At 45.1% G+C, this 19,043-nt stretch overlaps 1 protein-coding gene across 2 annotated transcripts in view; it reads left to right on the top strand.

Annotated features, from left to right (window-relative positions):
* Nucleotides 1–19,043, top strand: part of ARHGEF33 (Rho guanine nucleotide exchange factor 33) — a gene marked incomplete at both ends in the record, with an annotated part of 46,681 nt that extends 27,638 nt beyond the window's left edge. The window contains 7 exons of one of the 2 annotated variants that reach the window (XM_079720846.1): nucleotides 378–461; nucleotides 1,571–1,654; nucleotides 3,231–3,379; nucleotides 4,399–4,563; nucleotides 7,158–7,956; nucleotides 11,298–11,437; nucleotides 18,914–19,043. In XM_079720846.1, coding sequence (XP_079576972.1) covers nucleotides 378–461; nucleotides 1,571–1,654; nucleotides 3,231–3,379; nucleotides 4,399–4,563; nucleotides 7,158–7,956; nucleotides 11,298–11,437; nucleotides 18,914–19,043 — 1,551 coding nt within the window. Of the gene's footprint in view, nucleotides 1–377; nucleotides 462–1,570; nucleotides 1,655–3,230; nucleotides 3,380–4,398; nucleotides 4,564–7,157; nucleotides 7,957–11,297; nucleotides 11,438–17,075; nucleotides 17,128–18,913 lie in introns of those variants that run through there. The other variant, XM_079720847.1, reaches the window with a different exon arrangement.

Here is a 19,043-nt window from a genome sequence, read left to right as displayed (position 1 = left end):
TTAGATGTAGATGATTGAAGCATTTCATCATTAATGAAAGTAATTAAAAAACAAAATATGCATTTTTATCATTGAACAGCTTTTAAAATTATTTTTCAACTTACATGGCCCCTTCCCTCTGCTTTGGTTTATCATTTCACTTTCTCTCGTTAAAGCAGGGATACTGAGTTTTGTTTTCCAAATCCACAGGAATATTTTCCTTAAAACCAAAAAGATTTTTTAAGGTGAATAAAAAAAATTTACTAAACACATTAAATGAATGATTAAAATCATCTCTGCAAAGTACTCCATTTAATATGCATGACTCTGTAAACATATTAGTTGTTATCATTCCGGTCTCCAGGTTCTTACCATGCCTTTTTCTGCTTGTTTTCAAGAATAATTTTTTGGATTATTATGTTGCTTACCTGAGGGACCTGCCAGAATGCATCTCTTTGGTTCACGTGGTTGTTCTGAAGGAGGTATGTGTGCACTGTCCTTTGGTTACATGTGTGACTATATGATGTTGCTCATCTGCCCAGAAACTACAGCACATGCACTCTGAGCTTGTTCTCCAGGCTGGGGAATGGCTTGAACAGAGCCACTGACACTCCTCCCTGGGGTCAAAGGAGCCCACTCAAGGATCAGTGCCATTGCTTTGGTCTTTGCTGTTCCTTACTGACCTTCTGTTCCATTCCATGGGAAATACAGACAAAGTAAACAGCTATTCTAAGCAGAGATCTTCAGACTGCAGCTTGCAGCCTTGAGGGGTTTTGGGTTTTACAGGCTCAGACAATACGAACTGAATATTAAATTCATGTTATCCTGTATCTGTCAGTTTATAAGATTATAAAATGGCTCTAGTCACGTTGCTTTAAGTATTGCTTCTGCAATGATATATTAGGTGCTCAAGAAGCACATATAAATATAAGACAATTCTAGTTATTTTAGGTCAATAGAAAAGAACCGTATCAGGAGCTCTAAAGCTAAGAGTTAATCAAGTTTCACAAGAGGCGAGAGGCTCTGTTAACTTTCTACTTCGACCCCCTACTGCTCCCAGCCCAGTACAATACCAGCCACGTGTTAGCGCTCAGCAAATATTTGAGAAAGGGAAAGGAGGGGAAGGGACATGGAAAAGGTCCAGCATGTTTCCTGCTGCCAGGCCAGCCGACCAGTTTCTAATCATACTCCCTTCCCCATTCTCATGAGGCTCCAGTCCACCCTTAGTGCCTATTCGTAAACCACGAAACCAAAGATTACTGGCTGAAGAACCTTAATGAATTTAGTCAACTCATACATAATTTACTGAATGCCCACTGTGCTAAGATGGTGTTGGAGGGTGGGGAGGAGGAGGGAGTCGTTGGGAAACTTGGGTGGATTCTAAAGAAGTATAGGACATGCTCCCTGCTACAGAAGAGTTGTCTCTTTGAGCATGTCCCCCAACAGATCAATGCTGCATGACACTCTAGATGAAGAAAATTCTCTTCAGAGAAGACAGTAAACCCTTCCTACTCTGGGGGAACTGACAATGGGGTTTGACAGCCAGAGCTGGAGGGACACTGAAGACTGACTCCAACTTTCTTTCATTCAGGGTGACGAAGAGATTAAGTCTGACATCTATACACTGTTTTTTCACATAGTTCAGCGCATCCCTGAATATCTGATACATCTGCAGGTAGGTATGGCTGGTCAAGCCACTAAACTGATTTTCATGCTAAACAGTTGTTTTTGGCTTCCAATGAAAGACACTGTGAAGGGTCAAGGAATCATTAATATTTCTAAGAAGCGTTTAAATGATTTAGATTGTTATGATTACCCCATCTCCACCTTGCGGTATGAGCTAAAATCTCATTCTCTAAAAATTTTTGGCTCGTGATGCCAAAAATGAAGTTCTATCTTCATTGACCAGCAATTCACACCTATGCTGATCCAGGATCTTTCTATGGCAGCTCCTGCCAGACCCTGGATACCTATTCAGTCCCTTCCACCTTGGTTCTACAGCCATCTAAATTCACCCGACTACTACTTTCTTTTGGCTTGCGTCCAAGGGTCTACAATACATTGTGCTTATGTCTTGTGTCACAGGAGAAGCATGGAGAAGCTGATGAGCTGACTTCTTCACACCATTTCCCCGCAGGGTTTGTAGCATCTTGGAGGCAGTAGAGTTGAGAAAGAGAGACTCATCAGCACCCCTACCAGCCCCTCTTCTTCCCACCACCCACCTGTTCTGGTGTAATTGCTGACTGATCTTCTTAAGTAATTCAGTGAAAGCATCTCAGAAATGCTTGGGATTTGTCTCAGGTAGAAGTAGCCCAGTATTAATAATAAAAAGACTTTCAATTGTACGTGGCTTTAGATCTTAAAATCATTCTCACAGTAATTATCTAATTTAATCTTTTCAACAATCCCATGAAATAGGTATCATTATTAACATTTTTTTAGATAAGGAAATGGAGACCCAAAGAAGTAACTTGCCCAAGTTAAGACACCTGGTCAGTGAAAAAATATAGGCCTGAAACCCAGGTCTTGCAAGCAGGTTGTAAGTAAGTAAATAAGAGCCCAGATTCTGCTGTCTGACTTGAGTTCAAATCCTGACTCTGCTACTCATTAGATGTGTGACCCAGTGAAGATTACTTAACTTCACTGTGCCTTGATTTCCTTATTTGTTAATTGGAGTAACAATGGCATATATCTAACTGGGTTGTGGTAAAAATTAAATGAGAAAATAATGTAAAGGACTTAGTGCTTGGCAATAGGAAGCACTCAATAACTGTCAGCTTTCCCAAATCCAACCAGCATGCACATTCCACTATAGCACAGCAGGCAATGTAACAGGAGGGGCCACTAGGCCAGGCTTGATCATAAACATCCCCTCACTTCCAGCCTTGATGCCTGACCTTCTCACCATTGGTCTTACTCCTTTGGGTTGTAAGGCAGTGCCTATAGAGAGTAATTGTTAGAATGGCTCCATTACTTCAGAGATCTAATTAGTAGATCCTTCTAATTTTTCAGATGGAATTATGTTCAAATTCAACTCGAACAGGAGCAATAGTGACTATTATTTTCCCTTGGTGTGATGGACAAAGAGAACAGCAAGTTTGACTTTTCAGTTTGTAATTCAATTGGCTATTTGCATCATTTTGATTAAATGCCTACCAAACTCTCACAACAGATCAAGGCAAGGTACAGAAGAGACGAAACAACTTTTCATTCTAACTATGCAATGCTGCTTCCTTTTTTCCTCCATCCAGAACGTCCTGAAGTTCACAGAGCAGGAACACCCTGACTATTACCTACTTCTTGTGTGTGTTCAACGCCTGCGAGTATTTATCTCACACTACACCCTGCTGTTTCAGTGCAATGAGGATTTGCTTATTCAGAAACGGAAAAAACTCAAGAAGTAAGGTTCTGATGATACAGTCTAGAGGGCTGATCAAAGGTTTCTGAGAACAGGGATACAGACGGTCAATGTGAGTGTTTGTCACAAGTAACCACATTGAATGTAAAGCGGCTGAAATGCAGTGATGGAGGCGGAAGAGAAGAGAGAGCAGGGGAGGGAAGAGAGGTGACCTGGTTGGTTACAGGAGGGAGGTACTTACTACCCAGTGGAAATTAATTTAGAAAAATAAGCACTTTTACTCTAACGCTTATGCAGACCTTCTATTATCTCATGTTGCTAACCACCTCAAAAATAGTTGTTTCACTAAACTTGCCAGGTTTAAAGTTGCAGTTTAAAGGCCAGAATGTGATTTCTTTCATTAATTCAAGAAATATTTACTGAGCACTTACTGTATATCAGGCACTGTTCAGCAAACTGAATATACTGCAAAGAACAAAACAGACAAGAATCTTTGCCACATGGAGCTTACTTTCTAGACCTGGGTAGCCAGTTAATAAATAAGTTAGATGGTTTAAGTGCTATGGATAACAATAAAACAAATAAGGGAGGGGGTGGTGGTTGAAAGGACTTCACACTAAGAGGAAACAGCAAGGACTGATTAAGGAAAATCTGGGCTTATGAGGGAACAGAAGCAACTCGTAACAAAGCTTCCTCATAACCTGGAATTCTTTCAACCTCATCCCAATCCAATGAGGAAAACAGAATCATTTCTGTGCGTGCTTTACACCAGTGAAACATGCTATGTCCCAAGCCAGGGCTCCTCTAATGGATGACTTCTCCTTATACTCCCCTTACCCCCAAACTCCATTCAGCCAATTAATCAGCATCCCTACTCCTACCCAGCATCCAGCTTGCACTCTACTATGTAAGCAACCTGGTTTGTAGAGAGCCCTGGAGAGACCGAGAACTTCACAGCTGAGCTTCATCTGAGAAATAGTCTGCCTTTCTTGGTATAACGTGTGTTCAGAGAGCTGATTTCCCATTGTAGACCCTGAGAATAATTACCTCCATTCCATTAGGTCATCCATGGCGAAGCTGTACAAAGGGCTGGCTTCCCAGTGTGCAAATGCCGGGCAAGATGCTTCTCCCACTGCAGGCCCCGAGGCTGTCCGTGACAGTGGGATCCACTCCGAAGAGATGCTGCAGCCCTACTCTTCTGCTCCCAGTTCTGGCCCTGCTGTCACGTAAGCACCTGTTGCTGTGGAACGGTTGATGACGATGCCCTCCCCTCCCAGGTGGTCCGTGTGGGGTGGCAGGCCAGCCTGTATCAGGAGTATGACCTACGGGACTCCTTCCTCCCTCTTGCCCCATCAGGCCCATATGTGGCAGGCAAGCAGCTGACCCGAAGTTTGGATCCCAGAGGACGGCACTTATGTTAAAGAGCAGGCCTAGAGGCTGGAGGTTACTCCCAACAATTCTATCACACATAACCACCCTCCACCTACAGCATGAGTCTCTCTGGGTTTGGACAATGACAGAGTGGAAGGGAGTGCTGTAAGATGACAGGAAGGCATTTTACAACCCCTCAGAAGGGTGGAAACCCTTTAGGGCTAAACCCTGTTTAGCCCTTCCCAATTCTCCTTGAAGCTTCTTCAGAAAGGGACTTCATGATCTCTGTTCTTCACTTATGACAGCTTCTCTGAAAGCTGTTCTGGGCAGTGGATGGATTTGACAGTCTTTTAAAGTCGCTGCACACAACCCTCTCGCACACTAAGCTGGATTCTCATTCAGCCAACTTCTTGATGATCTTTAGGGTAAGGATTAGGCTATTTACATATCTGGAACTCATTTTACCTCTGAAGGATGTCAACTTGGCCACCTTTGAAACTAGGACTTCTGGAAGAATAAGGGAAACCAAAACTCAAAATTCCAAACCCCCAATTTACCAAATATAGACAATTCTCAGGAAACTAATTCCTTAGGCTATAATTTCTGCTTTGGGTTTTATTATCTTAAGGAAAATTTAGAAATCATGCAAGAAGCTACTTTTCTAAAACTACAATGAAGTGAGAGGTAGGCAGTTGAGATTACTTCAATGTTTAATCCCTACAGTTTTTAGAATGCTAATTACAGTCACTGGAAGGAGCAACTGATCAATAACACAAAATAAATCCTGTTTGCTTTCTGCCCTTATCTCTTAAAATTGAGAACACTTGTCAGTGAGAGATGGAAGTGCAAATGTGGAGGCAGAAGGGAGAAATTTTATAATCATTCTGAAAACCTATGAGACATTCACTTTTCTATAAATAGAGCCCAGGATGATTTTCTTACTATAGAGAAAATCCTGGAAGTCCTATAAGGAGAGAACTCCTTACAGAAAAAAATACCTTTCCTGGGTGGGGAGTGGGAGACAGGAAGTGGAATTTTAGTTTGTGGATCACTTCAGCTCTTAAAACAGTGATTCTCTACTTTGAAGTGAGACAAATAGAGCCCAAAAAAGAAATCCCTAGAGATTATATCCAGACTGAAGAAGATGGCTGCCATTGCACTCTGTGTTAGAAACATAGCCAGAAAAAAACCCAACAAGAATCTTCCAAGTTAAAAGAGAATTCAAGTCAATATTTCATTTCACTATTTGTTTCATCTCTGTAAATGTGAGACCTCATTTTCATCTTAAGACCACCAGAGAAAGATACTCAGTGTTAGCGTTTACATCTGCATTCTTTATGCATTTTTGTGGTAGAACTAAGTATGAATAAATAAACTAGCACAACCAGTTTGGGTCAGCGTGTCGTAGTCCACTCACATCTGTCTGGCAATTAATTCCAGCAGAGCTGGCAAACCACATCCAATCTGATGGGTCTTCTATCCAAGTATCCAATGTTATTCTTTATCTATGATTAAACAAAAAATCCTCCATGAAATTGGGCATATTCAGAGTGACAGCCTTTTCATTTCAGTAATATTTTTGTGGGTGGAAGTTTGAGACGACTTATATAGCATGCTTTGTAGCCACGAGGAATTTTTAGTTTAGTTTTGTTTTTTTCCGGTACGTGGGCCTCTCACTGTTGTGGCCTCTCCCGTTGCGGAGCACAGGCTCCAGACGCGCAGGCTTGGCGGCCATGGCTCACGGGCCCAGCCGCTCCGCGGCATGTGGGATCCTCCCAGACCGGGGCACGAACCCGTGTCCCCTGCATCGGCAGGCGGACTCTCAACCACTGCGCCACCAGGGAAGCCCTTTAGTTTTATTATGAAAATTTCAAACATACAGAAAAGTAAAATGTACAGTAAACCCCACACACCAACATTCAGATTCAACGGTTATCAAGACTGTACTCCACTTACTTCATCTGGGAATTCTTAAGCATTAAGATCCACGAGTTGAACAAAAGTTGTTTCCATGATTTTACATGACTCTGCTAGGGCAAGAAAGGGAGAGAAGAGAGAAAAGAGGTGCCTTGGGGCCTTGACAAGTGGTGGGAAGGGTCGGAGATTCCACATGGGGAATGATGAGCATCCTTGGCCTACCAGCCATCTCTGAGCAGTGCCTCTGGGCTCAGACGGGTACTTCCGGCATCCCCTTCACGGATGGTCATTTTCAGTCTCCCACTTGGGGGACCAGAGCTCGTGGGGACTCCTTAATCTGAGAAGCCTGTGGCGCTTGGTAGGTAACACACGTAGGCGGCTGGGAGGGACGGAGAGGAGGGAGTCGGCAGTTTGCACCTAAGTGGTATCCAGCAGGCAGTGTTTGTTGGTCCCGGTCTTGCGCTGCTCGGTGAGAGGCGTGCACTAACAAACCGTAAGCACACTTGTTTTGTATTCTCTTTCCCTTTTAAAGACATTTGATGCCCCCAGTGAAGAAAAGCCAACAACAGCAAAGCTTGATCGAGAGCATGCAGCCCGGAAAGCCCAGTGACTGGGAGATAGAGGGCAGAAAGCACGAGAGGCCTGAGAGCCTCCTGGCGCCGGGGCAGTTCTGTGCCGCCGAGCAGGACGTGAAGGCGCTCGCTGGGCCCCTGCAGGCCATCCCGGAGATGGACTTCGAGCCTTCTCCGGCTGAGCAGCTGGGCAACGTGGAGCGCTCCCTGCGCGCCCCGGCCGAGCTCCTGCCCGACGCCCGCGGCTACGTGCCCGCGGCCTACGACGAGTTCGAGTACGGCGGCGAGATCTTCGCGCTGCCCGCGCCCTACGACGAGGAGCCCTTCCAGGCGCCGGCCCTCTTCGAGAACTGCTCGCCCGCCTCTTCCGAGTCCAGCCTGGACATCTGCTTCCTGCGGCCCGTCAGCTTCGCCGTGGAGGCCGAAAGGCCCGAGCACCCGCTGCAGCCCCTGCCCAAAAGCGCCACGTCTCCGGCGGGTAGCAGCGGCGCCTACAAGCTGGAGGCGACGGCGCATGCGCACGGCAAGACCAAGCCCCTGAGCCGCTCGCTCAAGGAGTTCCCGCGCGCGCCGCCCCCCGAGGGCGTGGCCCCGCGCCTCTACAGCACGCGCAGCAGCAGCGGCGGCCGCGCGCCGCTCAAGGCCGAGCGCGCTTCGCAGCCGCACGGCTCGGCCGCCTCCGCCCGCGGCGCGCCCAGAACCTTCTTTCCCCAACAGAGGTCCCAAAGCGAAAAGCAGACCTATTTGGAAGTAAGGAGGGTAAAGTAAAACCGACCCAAACCCACAGCAATGGCAACCCCGGGCCTAGATCTCCAGGGTGCAGCCTGGGCTCACCTAGCGTGGAGGGGAAGCAGGCTGGCCAGGCGGGGGCGCAGAGGCCGGGCTGGGTGAGGATGTTGAGGGAGAGCCCGGGTTAAAGGCTTGACTATCAGTGGCCCTCGGAGGAGAGCGTTAGCGCCCATTCTGCAGTGCAGGACACAGGAGCATGCCTTACCTATATACGTAGGACGACCGAAAGACTAGGACTCCTAGTAGACCTGCTTAAAACGCCTCCCCCCACCCCAAGTGAAAGAGTTAGAGGTGTTCTCTGCCTTGCTGCTTAAGCTGTGGCACCTCCCAGCTGCACTTCACATGCAGGGCAATGCACACAAGTCCCAGGCCTGTTTATTCCTTTGCCTGTTAGGCGCACCCCTTGTTTACACGTTCAAAATACCGAGCCCTGTGTGCCAGCCTACTGTACTCCCCGACCTGCACCCTTGTTTGTAGCTAGGAAGGAGGCAAGTTGCCCTGTCTCACTGAGGACTCCCTGCAAAATTGACTGCAAAGTTCATTTCCGCTTGCTTTCCTTTTGCCTGGAAAAGGGTGTCACCTTACTTGGCAGACTCCAGTGGGACGAGGACAACACAAAATAGTCAAGGAAGCATTGACTCACAAACACCTTCTTTGGCCTCTATATCGATGTTTGGTATTTTGATATCTAACCTTGGTGTCTGCAAGCCTTGGGAGATTTAAAGAGGTATTTAAATACACATCCACGAAAGGACTAATAGTTCCTGAGCAAATAATTTCTCTGCACGTGATTGGAACAAAGGCAATTTCTGATTAAATGGAGTAACAGTGTGGCTTTAACCTGTGCCCCCATCCTACCTGTTAAACATTTTAGAAGTGGTGGTTAGGGTTTACAGGGCAACTCTGTATTGATTGATACATCTTGAAAATGACAGTCCAGGATTGCCTTTACCTGCACGACGTATCCCTTGCATCCAGCACTAGGGATCCTTTGCCTAGGTGAGAAAGGGTTTCTCCCAGGTATGAGGGCCCTGCATTCCACCTGTTTCTATTTCCAAGTGAGTGGGAAGAGATCGAAGATCATTGACTCCTTTCATTCATTCATTTTTCAGCAAACACTGAGCACCTGCCTCGCACCAGGCTCTGTGTCAAGTGCTGAGGGTTCAGAAATAAAGGGCATCCAGTCTCTGCCCTCCAAGGCCACTGGCTTAGCCCAGGAAGGAGACGCATAAACACAGATTTATAATAAACGGTGGAGGCACATGGGAGGGTATTTAAACCCTCCTAAGGTGATGATGGTCAGAGAAGTCTCCTAGATAGTTTGAACGTCTGAATTCAATTTTAAAAGCTGCTTAAAAGTTGGCTAAGTGAAGAGAGGGGTAGGGAAATATGAAAAAAGGCTCATGGGCCTTTTACAAAAACGGCAGGGTGAGTTTTTCCTTGTAAATATTGTCCCAGGTGGGAGTGGTGGACATTAGGCCAGAGGAACATGAAGAGCCTTGGAGCTTGCCACCCACCTGGACTCCAGAAATCAAAGTCTGTGTCTGCTTCCTGAGAGGGCAGAAACGCCTTAGTGTGCCCAGCTAAGGTTGCTGAGTTTCCCCAGGATTCTCAGATTTCCTTCTGCCTCTGATTTTCAACTCTGAACTTTATAAAATTCTGTTAGGTAAAATTTCTTAGACAAATCACAGGTGTGTGTCAAATTTTAAAAGTTCATTAACAAGGGAAGTAGAAAGGAAATAATAGTGCCGATTCAAAGAGACTTGGGATGGGCAGAGATATACATACAAAACCTTATAACTAGTATAGTCTAAGCTGCAAAGAATGCTTTTATTTCACATGTTCATAAAAATGTCTTTTTTCCCCTAGTTGTGTGAAAAATTGGAAGCTCAACAATTGCTAGACAAAAAACATTAATCAGAGCGAGATGGGGTTTTAGTTGCAAAAGATTAACCCTTCAAAAGCCCCATCTTTAAAGATATCAGCTCTTTCCTGCTGAGATGTGCAAAGTTCCTAGGGTTCCAACTCCTCAAATATACTCTGTGTATCTTCCACCCCTGCCCTCAGAGCCAACCAAACCCTAGTCTTTAGTGTTCTGTCTCTAAGAGTCAAGAAAGAAGACACTATGCTTTAGTGGAAAGAAAACCTGACTGGGTGTCAGGAGATCCCGGTTCTAGTCCTGACCCTGCTGCCAGATAGCTGTGTGCTTTTGGACAATTCATTTGGCTTCTCTGTGCCTCCAGTTTTCTCATCTGTGAAATAAGACAATCTATACCTACCTCACAGGGTTGCTGTGAGGATAAGGCCAAATAAGAAAGTTTGTGAATATGCTTCGTAAAGTATGGAATGCTATACAAATGCAAGATATTATCAAGATCATGATTCCACAGAAAGATTTTCCTAAAACTATTAATAGATTTAGTCCTAAAAAGTCCCTAAAAGCCCACTTCTTAAAATATGGTCCTTGGGCTAGTAGTAAATGTATTACTTGGGAGCTTGTTATAAATGCAGGATTTGGGCTCCACCCGTGACCAACTGAATCAGAATCTGCATTTTAGCAAGATTCCCAGGTGATTCGTATAAACATTAAGTGCAGGTGGGCTGGCACATACCTTAAACTGCTGGTTTTCAAAATCTAAGTGTGCAAAAACATTAGGCCTAACTTCAGAGATTCTGGTTCAGATAGTCTGGCTTGGGGCTCAGGAGTCTACATTTAAATAAAGGCCCCAGTTGATCCTGTAGCCCCAGGACCACACTTTCAGAAACGCTACACTAAGCCATTAAGGTGTTGATCTCCGTGGTTTAGTTATGAATCTTCATAGAATCTCAGAGACTCTCTAGATCTGCTACTACAACCCTGAGTTAAGGTCTCAAAGTCAAACCCATATGTTTCTTGAAAAAAATTTGTCCCCACTCTTTGCTCTCTATCAGCAAGCATTCACCGATCCAATTCATGAACGTTTCACGGTGGTTTTTGCTTTGACTTCTTGGCTTCTCTTTTTGGTTCAAAGTTAAGTAGCTATTTTATAGGGTTTTATAGGTTTTATATTTTATAGGGTTATATCATAACCCTACTCTAGACTATTTGCCTTGATATGTAGAAAATACTTCTACACCCAGCAGAAAATTATCCTCTTTTCAACTACTGGTTTCTTCATTAGCCTAGGTTTGCTTTGGTTGGAATAGGGTGCCCGCCATTAGCCTTTTGGAGTTGGGAGAGGAAAGTGACAAGTTAAAAAAATTGTCCCATAGTCAGGATCAATATTAACTTTGGAAAAGAGTAAAAATACACCCCTCTTTTGTGTTTTCAGGAGATGCATTTAGAAGACGCCACGAGATTCTGTCCAAAGGAAGAAAGAGAAAGTGAACAAACATCCTTCAGCGATCAAAACCCCAGGCAAGACCAGAAAGGGGGCTTTCGCAGCTCCTTCCGCAAGCTCTTTAAAAAGAAGTGAGTAGCCCTTAGACAAGACAGCATTGTAACTCATTTCCCTGTGGGCTAAGTCTTGAGGTTTTAACAGTAATAAGTATCAAGTAGCCTGGTTTCACACAACTGCTTCAAGCTCAGTGCCTGCACCCAGTAGCCACGATTCCTGCCAGGTGAAGATGTTTCTCATTGTGATCTCGTAGAGTAAAAGTAAACTCAGCTCTGTCCTCTGCTGCTTCTGTCTTTTAGCCCTACTTCCTTGTTCCCAAAGTCGTGTGTTCTGAGAGGAGTGAGCAGAGGAGGTCCCCTAGGAAATCCCCTTTGCCTGGGAGGAGTGGGATCCACTATTGGAGTTGGGTGTAATGGGTGCGCCAGCAGGATCTCCCCACCTGTGGAAAGTTTTCTAAGGCATCACAGCGCTTCTGCCTGTAGGGGCCTATAGTCATCCTGGTTGCTAGTGCATATTTTGGGGGACTTCTGCCAGTGTTTTCCCTAGCAGAAATGATTGAATGGATTTGGCTTGGGTCCTAGTTTAAAAATCACTTTAATGGAGTTTCCATACTCCATAGGAGGCAAAAACAAGGCCTCTCCCTCCTGTGGTCCTTCTAAGATTCTTGGTCCTTGCTGTGTGGAATCACCCACCTGTCATTTTCGGTCCGCACTTACTAGCACTGTCTCACAGACTGGGAGACCATGGCCAAACCCCAGCATGAAATGTAAGAAGAAAGAGCTGAGCGTTAGCATTCGATGGTGGGGGGGCCTCCAGTCCAGCCATCGCGTGCCTGGAAGACGGCTGTCTCTCTCTCCACTGGTCCTCAGGCCTGTTCCCTCTCCCTTAGAGAGATTTTGCCTGCTACTTAGTTCCTCTTGGAAGAGGAGGTTCTTGAAGTGAGTTTTAAACAGTAAATCTTCCCATTTTAGTGGATGGAAAAGTTAAAGACACTATTGCTGACTTTACAGAGCCGCTGCTAAGTGACGAAGCACAGGGAAATCACTTTCTCCTGATTTAGATAATGGTCTTGATGGAAGAATTGGGGGCAGGCCTGGAGTGAGGACTTTTTTTTGATGGTTTGTCTAATTTCTCTCTGATAGGGAGGGTAGTACTGAGATTAGTAGGTCTCTGATTGTTGGGTCCACCTGTTGTGACTGGAAGAAGAAGGAAAGGGGGAGACACTACTGCAGTCAGCCCCACTCCATGAGTCCCCTTACAGTTTTGCTAAAGTAGCCCCGTGCATGCATGACTTTTGCTAGATCCGCTTTATTCAGGGGGTAATGAGCTGAGAATTGTTCCCCTCTCTCTATGGTCATAGATTTAGATCTTTCCTGACCCAGTACCTATTGTCAAGTTTTTTTTTTTAATATTTATTTATTTTGGCTGCTCTGGGTCTTTAGTTGTGGTGTGCACGTGGGATCTGGTTCCCTGACCAGGGATTGAACCTGGGCCCCCTGCATTGGGAGGGAGAGCCCCCTACTGACAGGTTTGACAGGGTGGAGAGAACTGGAGGCAGACAGCTCTCCAGCCTGACCCTGAGATTTAGGCTTCTGAAATCTTCTGAGGGCTCCAAACTCCTAAGGACACTGCTTGAGCCTATCTTTTTATTTTATTTTATCTTATCTATCTATCTATCTATTTATTTATTTTTGGCTGCGTTGGGTCTTTGTTGCTGCCCACAGGCTTTCTCTAGTTGCGGTGATTGGGGGTTCTTCTTGGTTGGGGTGCTCAGGCTTCTCATTGCGGTGGTTTCTCTTGTTGTGGAGCATGGGCTCTAGGTGCGTGGGCTTCAGTAGTTATGGCGCACGGGCTCAGTAGTTGTGGCTCGCGGGCTCTAGAGCACAGGCTCAGTAGTTGTGGCACATGGGCTTAGTTGCTCCACAGCATGTGGGATCTTCCCAGACCAGGGCCCGAACCTGTGTCCCCTGCATTGGCAGGCGGATTCTTAACCACTGTGCCACCAGGGAAGCCCTGAGCCTATCTTTTTATTTTTACTTATTTTTACTTTTAAGCCACAGTACTTCCCAGGAAAACAGCCACTTTTTGCCCACTGCCATTTATAGTGACTGGGTGCTGTCTGTTAGAGAGCAATGAGTAATGGATCCACCACGGCTCCTTTACAAATTCCCGTTTTTCAGAGATGCAGGAAAACACTCTGCCAGTTACCTGAGGCAGAGGGAGTGGGCTTGTCCTCTCTGTATCCAGGGGGCAGAACTAGGAGCAGTGGGTAAGAGGAAGAACTTTCTAAAACTGCAGCTGCCTGGAACTGGAGCTGGCTGCCTCATGAGGGAGTGGGTTCTCTTAAGGAGAAGCTAGATGACCCTGGTCAGGGATGCTGGGAAAGGGATTGCCACGCTGGGTGGGAGATCATTGCCACTTGAGTGCTTTCTAGTCCTGAGATTTGCTTTATCTATAGTTTGACTTTATTGTAGATCAGTCTGGGTGATCACATCTTTTTAACACCTGAAACAAGAAATTAATGTGGCCTGGGACCTCTAATTTTAAAGACTCACCATGTAGAAGACCAGATTTTGTCTTTCTATAGCCTCCCACAGCCCTTGGTTCAGTGCTGAGCACTTGCTGTGGACTCTCCAAATTTTCATGTTGGTTAACTGCTTTCAGCCCTCTTGCAGCTTTTTGGGATCCTTTTTAGAGGGCCAGATGGATCCCCTTAGTCCTCTTATCCTTTTTCATAGATGAGTGCCTCCTGCATCAATCCAATTGCTGCCACCAATCCTGGTACTGCCTTTGTATTTCAAATTTGAAGTGTTATACGGATGGAAGTAAAGGTGGCGCCACACAGATGGCTGCTCCCTCTGGCAGGCTTTCCTGGCTTTTTACATCTTGTGTAGAACTGTGAGCACCATCATGTGATGCTTGCTTATCGCCTCGTGTCCAGGGTGCTGCGGTGGGCACTTTGGGGACTTGGCATGGGACAAAGCAGCAGCTCTAGTAGCTTTTCCTGAATATTTTCATCCAAGAACCATGGAAAGTTTGTTCTGTTATGCTGAAGTAGAGACGAAGGGCAGGGAGGCCCCAGTGTAGCACAGAAAGGTCAGTGGCTCTTAACTCAGATGAGAACCCTCGATTCTTCTCATTAATGGAACATCCTTTATTATATGCATGTGCTGTGCGAGATGCTTGTCTAGGAATTGTGAGTGGCTTGGTTGGTCCCAGCTGTTAGTAGGAACTTGCACCCTGAAGCCAGGCATGCGGACAGGTACAGGGAGGAAGCAGAAAGAAGGAGAATCAGCTTATTCTCCTCCCACGTGTCGGGAGGCCAGGCTGGCAGCAAGCTCTGGGACTTCAAGACGTGGTTCATCCTGGGTACTGGAGTCATGTCAGAGGCTGGCCTCAGAGGCCCAAAAGGGACCAGTGCCAGAAAAGCCACGTGTGTCACATCAGGGGCTCGCCACCTGCCTCTCCCACGGCCCTCTGGAGGCTCACTCCCGTCTGCACTGACACACATTTTGTATCCATAGGGGCTTGTTTGGCTGGTGGCCCCACCCACCCAGAATGCTGCTTCGGGACGAAGCTAGGCATGGAGCCAGATGCAACAGAAAACCCGAGAAAGGGTTCTCTTCCCTCTGAGGCTGGGAGGGCCGAATGCTCCTACCCACAAGAATTCAAAAGGGAGAGTCAAGCTGACATCATAAAACAAAAAAAATCCTGAAAAATGCCCAAGATATTTGGGGAAAAGGATGACGCTCTGATTGTTTCTATCTCGGACACATTTGTCCTGGGTAGATGCCAGGTCATGTGTCCCTGAGAGCTGCCCAGAATTGGTCAGAATAAAGACTGCATATCTTAAAGTTGGAAAATGTTAAATGATTTAAAAAGTTTTCAATGACGATTCTTAGAAGACAGGAGCAGACCTAATGTGATAGACTGATGCTGGACTGAATCCTTGCCCCCCTGCCTTTGAGCAGGACGGTAGGCAGACTATCCCATTCTGCAAGGATCTCTCTGGAGGCTTTCAAAAACTTAAATCTAGAGTGTCCTGAAGTCTGAGACAGATGCTACTTCATCTTTATATATAAATCTTGCACTTAGGCTAATAAGTAGTCTTGGTTGGGGGTGTGCATGGGGGAAAAAGGGTTACGTAAAACAGTCTAGGGGCAGGGAATGTAGATGCTTTCTCTTTTTATCCTCAACTCTGGGGGGGAGTGGAAGACAAAGAATATGGCTTCCAAATGATTAATTCTGTTTCCTCACCCATTTCTTCCTCTTTAGCACTTTGTAACTCACATGCCTCAGAGTGTCTCCTTCCCAGTCAGCACCCTCCCTCTACCAGTCGCATCAGAATCTCTTATTTTCTTAACCACACACTGCAGAGAGAGCACTTCTCCAGGGGCCCATATGATTGAGTGTCAGTGAGTCCACTTCTTTTGTGTCCTATCAGCTGTCTTTGCATCTATTCAGCCTTGGCTATGGAACAGACCATGTAATAGAAAGAAGGACTACTAAAGAATCAATTGATAACTTTACCCTCACCTTCATTCTCTACCTCCTTAGAGCCTATGTCAAGTTCTTCCTCCATTCTTACCCACTTTGGGGTTCTCTCTCATTTCCTATTTCACTTCCTTGTATAACTTGAAAACTGAAGGAGATGGCTGAAGGGATAACATTTACTTAAACCTGATTACAGATGTCACTCAGTAGGTCATTTGAAATCAGTCACTAAGTTAAGGATCTTCAGTGTTCTAGGTACTGTCATTAGGAGCTTACGATCCAAATGTAAGAGTAACCTAGCTACAAGGTTTAGTACCTAGAACATAGTAACCTCTCTACAGATATACATTAAATGAACGTTCATTTGTCACCCTGTTGATTACCTGGGCCAACTGACTTGGCCGACAGGATGGGTGTTCCCCTGCTCTCTTACTTCTCCATCTGCATGTTTCTAAAGCTTTCAAGGCAGAGTCTTTCCATCGGAAAACCAACCCTTCTTAAGTCAGAGGGTCCTGCAGCACTAATTCCAGCCCTCCTCCCTTCCCCGGCTCCAAACAAACTTTAAGGCTTACCGTAGCAAACTGCTACTTGTACGACCCACCCAACTTGTGATTTTTCTTCATCTCTGTCAGTTGAGTGGAAGGAAAGTTAGCGACAGGTCCGTTCTTTTCCGTCAAATATTTGGATGGCTGTGTCGGAATGTACTAGTAGCCATCCTACCCTTACCCAGCAAGCGTTTGCCTGCCTGGCCCTTTATGTGTTCCCAGGTCTGCCCTGCAGTCAGCCAAAATGGCCCCAGGAACTCAAAAGCCATTTCTGTTTTATCGAGAAAGGGGATAAAAGCAAATACACTAGCTCTTTCTCCTAGATTCTGCAGCTTATGTTTCAGTGATTTAGGCATGCATTACTCGAGAGCCACACCTTTGGAGGAGTCCATGAGTTGAGGTGGCCATATTTCATTAGAAAGAAATCAGTTAAAAATATCTTTAAAAGGATAAAAATGAGCTTTTAGTCATAGCTACAGTAGAATGCTGGATTTTGAAAACGATTAACAAGTTAGCCATTAGTAAATTGTTAGTTAATATCAAGAACTGTGGAGCCATTCACACACCTGCAGACATAGGGAAGGTGGTTTGTGAGAAGAGCAGTTAAAGAAAAAACTAAGCTGAGTTTGTGGACTTTGAAAACTAGACAGGGCGATTTTGGCATTTGTTTCAGAAATGGGAACGCAACTGGTGAAGATTTCTGTGGTCCTTGGGGCTGGTGGTGACATCAAAGCTTTCCCATTTCCAGGTAAACACGAAACAGTTGCATGTTGGAACCATCAAAGTATGACATGTTGTTGGGTTTTGGAGAGATCAGACGTAGCTAAGAGGGGAAATGGAAGGTAAAGATTTTAAGTTTTGAGCAATGACTTTCTGATGAGAAACTGTCATGTGGGAAAACAATTGAGAAGAAACACCAGCCAGATTCAAATCTTGCTTCCTACTTCCTGCCCCCCAAACTTTAGGCGTTCTTAGTCTTCTGGATAACAGAAGATATGGGGAAAGAATGACATGGTCAAAAATCTATCTTCCTAACATTTTGGGTGCAGTGTACTAACCAGGGAAGATCTGAACTGAAGGTAGCTGGGAGTTCTGAGAGAAGGCCTGGAGCTTCAGGGTGGGACCTGTGGAGGTGGTCTCAAGGGAGAGTTCCAAGGGGTCTTCTGTGCTGAAAAGGAAGAGGACTTTGACCCCACCCAGCTGTCATCTTATTGAATGAATACCCAGATGTACTCGGGTTGGATAGAGAATATGCACTGGGACATAGCGGAAAAGTGCTCCTTACTGACCAGATGTAGAAAGTGTGGTAGGCAGCTAGGGTTTCATCTGTGATACCAAATATCAGGGCAAAAAGTAAAAAAATCTAATCAGTCATCAGGCTTCCAGACATCAGGGTTTTAGCCTTTGTGTGGATCCAACTTCTTTCCTTGAATAATGTAAAGGAATCTGAACTCTGCCCAATTAATTCAGTAAATGATAGTGGTAATTAACTTATCTAATAGCAACAATGAGGACACTCAAAGCGTATCAATGATAGTGAAAGAACTTATCTTTCTTTTGTGGATAGTGGAAGCATGCCTGACTCTGCCTTGGCATATGGAGAACTTGCTCAGTTGTGCAGGAGCTTTGGACAAAGAACTTCATGTCTAATGTCACTGTCATACACCTTGCATGAGGTCTTTTGATATTCGTTCTTAAGTCACTGGGCTAGTTTTACTCATTTTAGCTCAGGGTTTAAGCTAGCCAAAGGGCCCCAGCCTAGTTTATCAGAGGTTATTTCCAGAAAGCCTCCTCCCTCTAGGGACTTCTGACATGAACAAACTGGAGAAGGTGCAGAGCTGGAATGGATTACCCAACTGGCTTAACCAAGAGAGAGGAAGAATACACCCTCGACTGGGGACTCCATTGGACTGTTCTGAGTTGTTGCCTCTTGATTGGGCTTGGCCTCCTATGTGGTGGTTGAGATAATAGAACCTCCCTAATCTGATTACTGTACTAATTTCTGCATTCTACCAAATGTAGCATATATGTGTGGTTGGCTTCAATAAATTTTTCATTTTAAAATGAAAACAAGCAAAAGCAAGAGTTTGTAATGTAATGCCCAAATTAAGTAAAGGCCCTCGATAACCTTGGTTGAGAACAATGAATTCCATCCCTTAAAATTTAAGGGCCTTGCTAATTTGTGGAGTAGTTACTTGATCGAATCAAAATAGGATTTATTGAATTTTCTAAGCCTTTATTCCCCTTTTACAATGTTATTACACAATTTCTCACACTGACATACACAATTGTCACAACTGTCCCCATAAAGCATTAGAAAGGTAAATTCTTTATGTTCACTGCAAATCTTAGTTACACATGTCCTGAGTCATGAAATTCAGGGGAAGTAAAAATGATTCCAGATCTAGGAGGCAACTGTTTTACAATTGCAAAACAATTTGGATAGATAAAATATTTGAAAACAATTAAAACCAAATCAACCTGTACTTTATCTGTGTGCTGAGATTTTAGGTCCAGTGGATCAGAATACAGGGAAAAAACTAATGAGAATCCCTCAATGGATCCTTCACCCACCAAACAAGATTTCTTCAGAAACCGACTTGCTCTTGCAAATGACCTTGACCAAGGAACAGCTGTGTAA

Source organism: Hyperoodon ampullatus, assembly GCF_949752795.1.
Source record: "Hyperoodon ampullatus genome assembly, chromosome: 15".
NCBI lineage: Eukaryota > Metazoa > Chordata > Mammalia > Artiodactyla > Ziphiidae > Hyperoodon > Hyperoodon ampullatus.
This window is presented reverse-complemented; position numbering and strand designations above follow the sequence as displayed.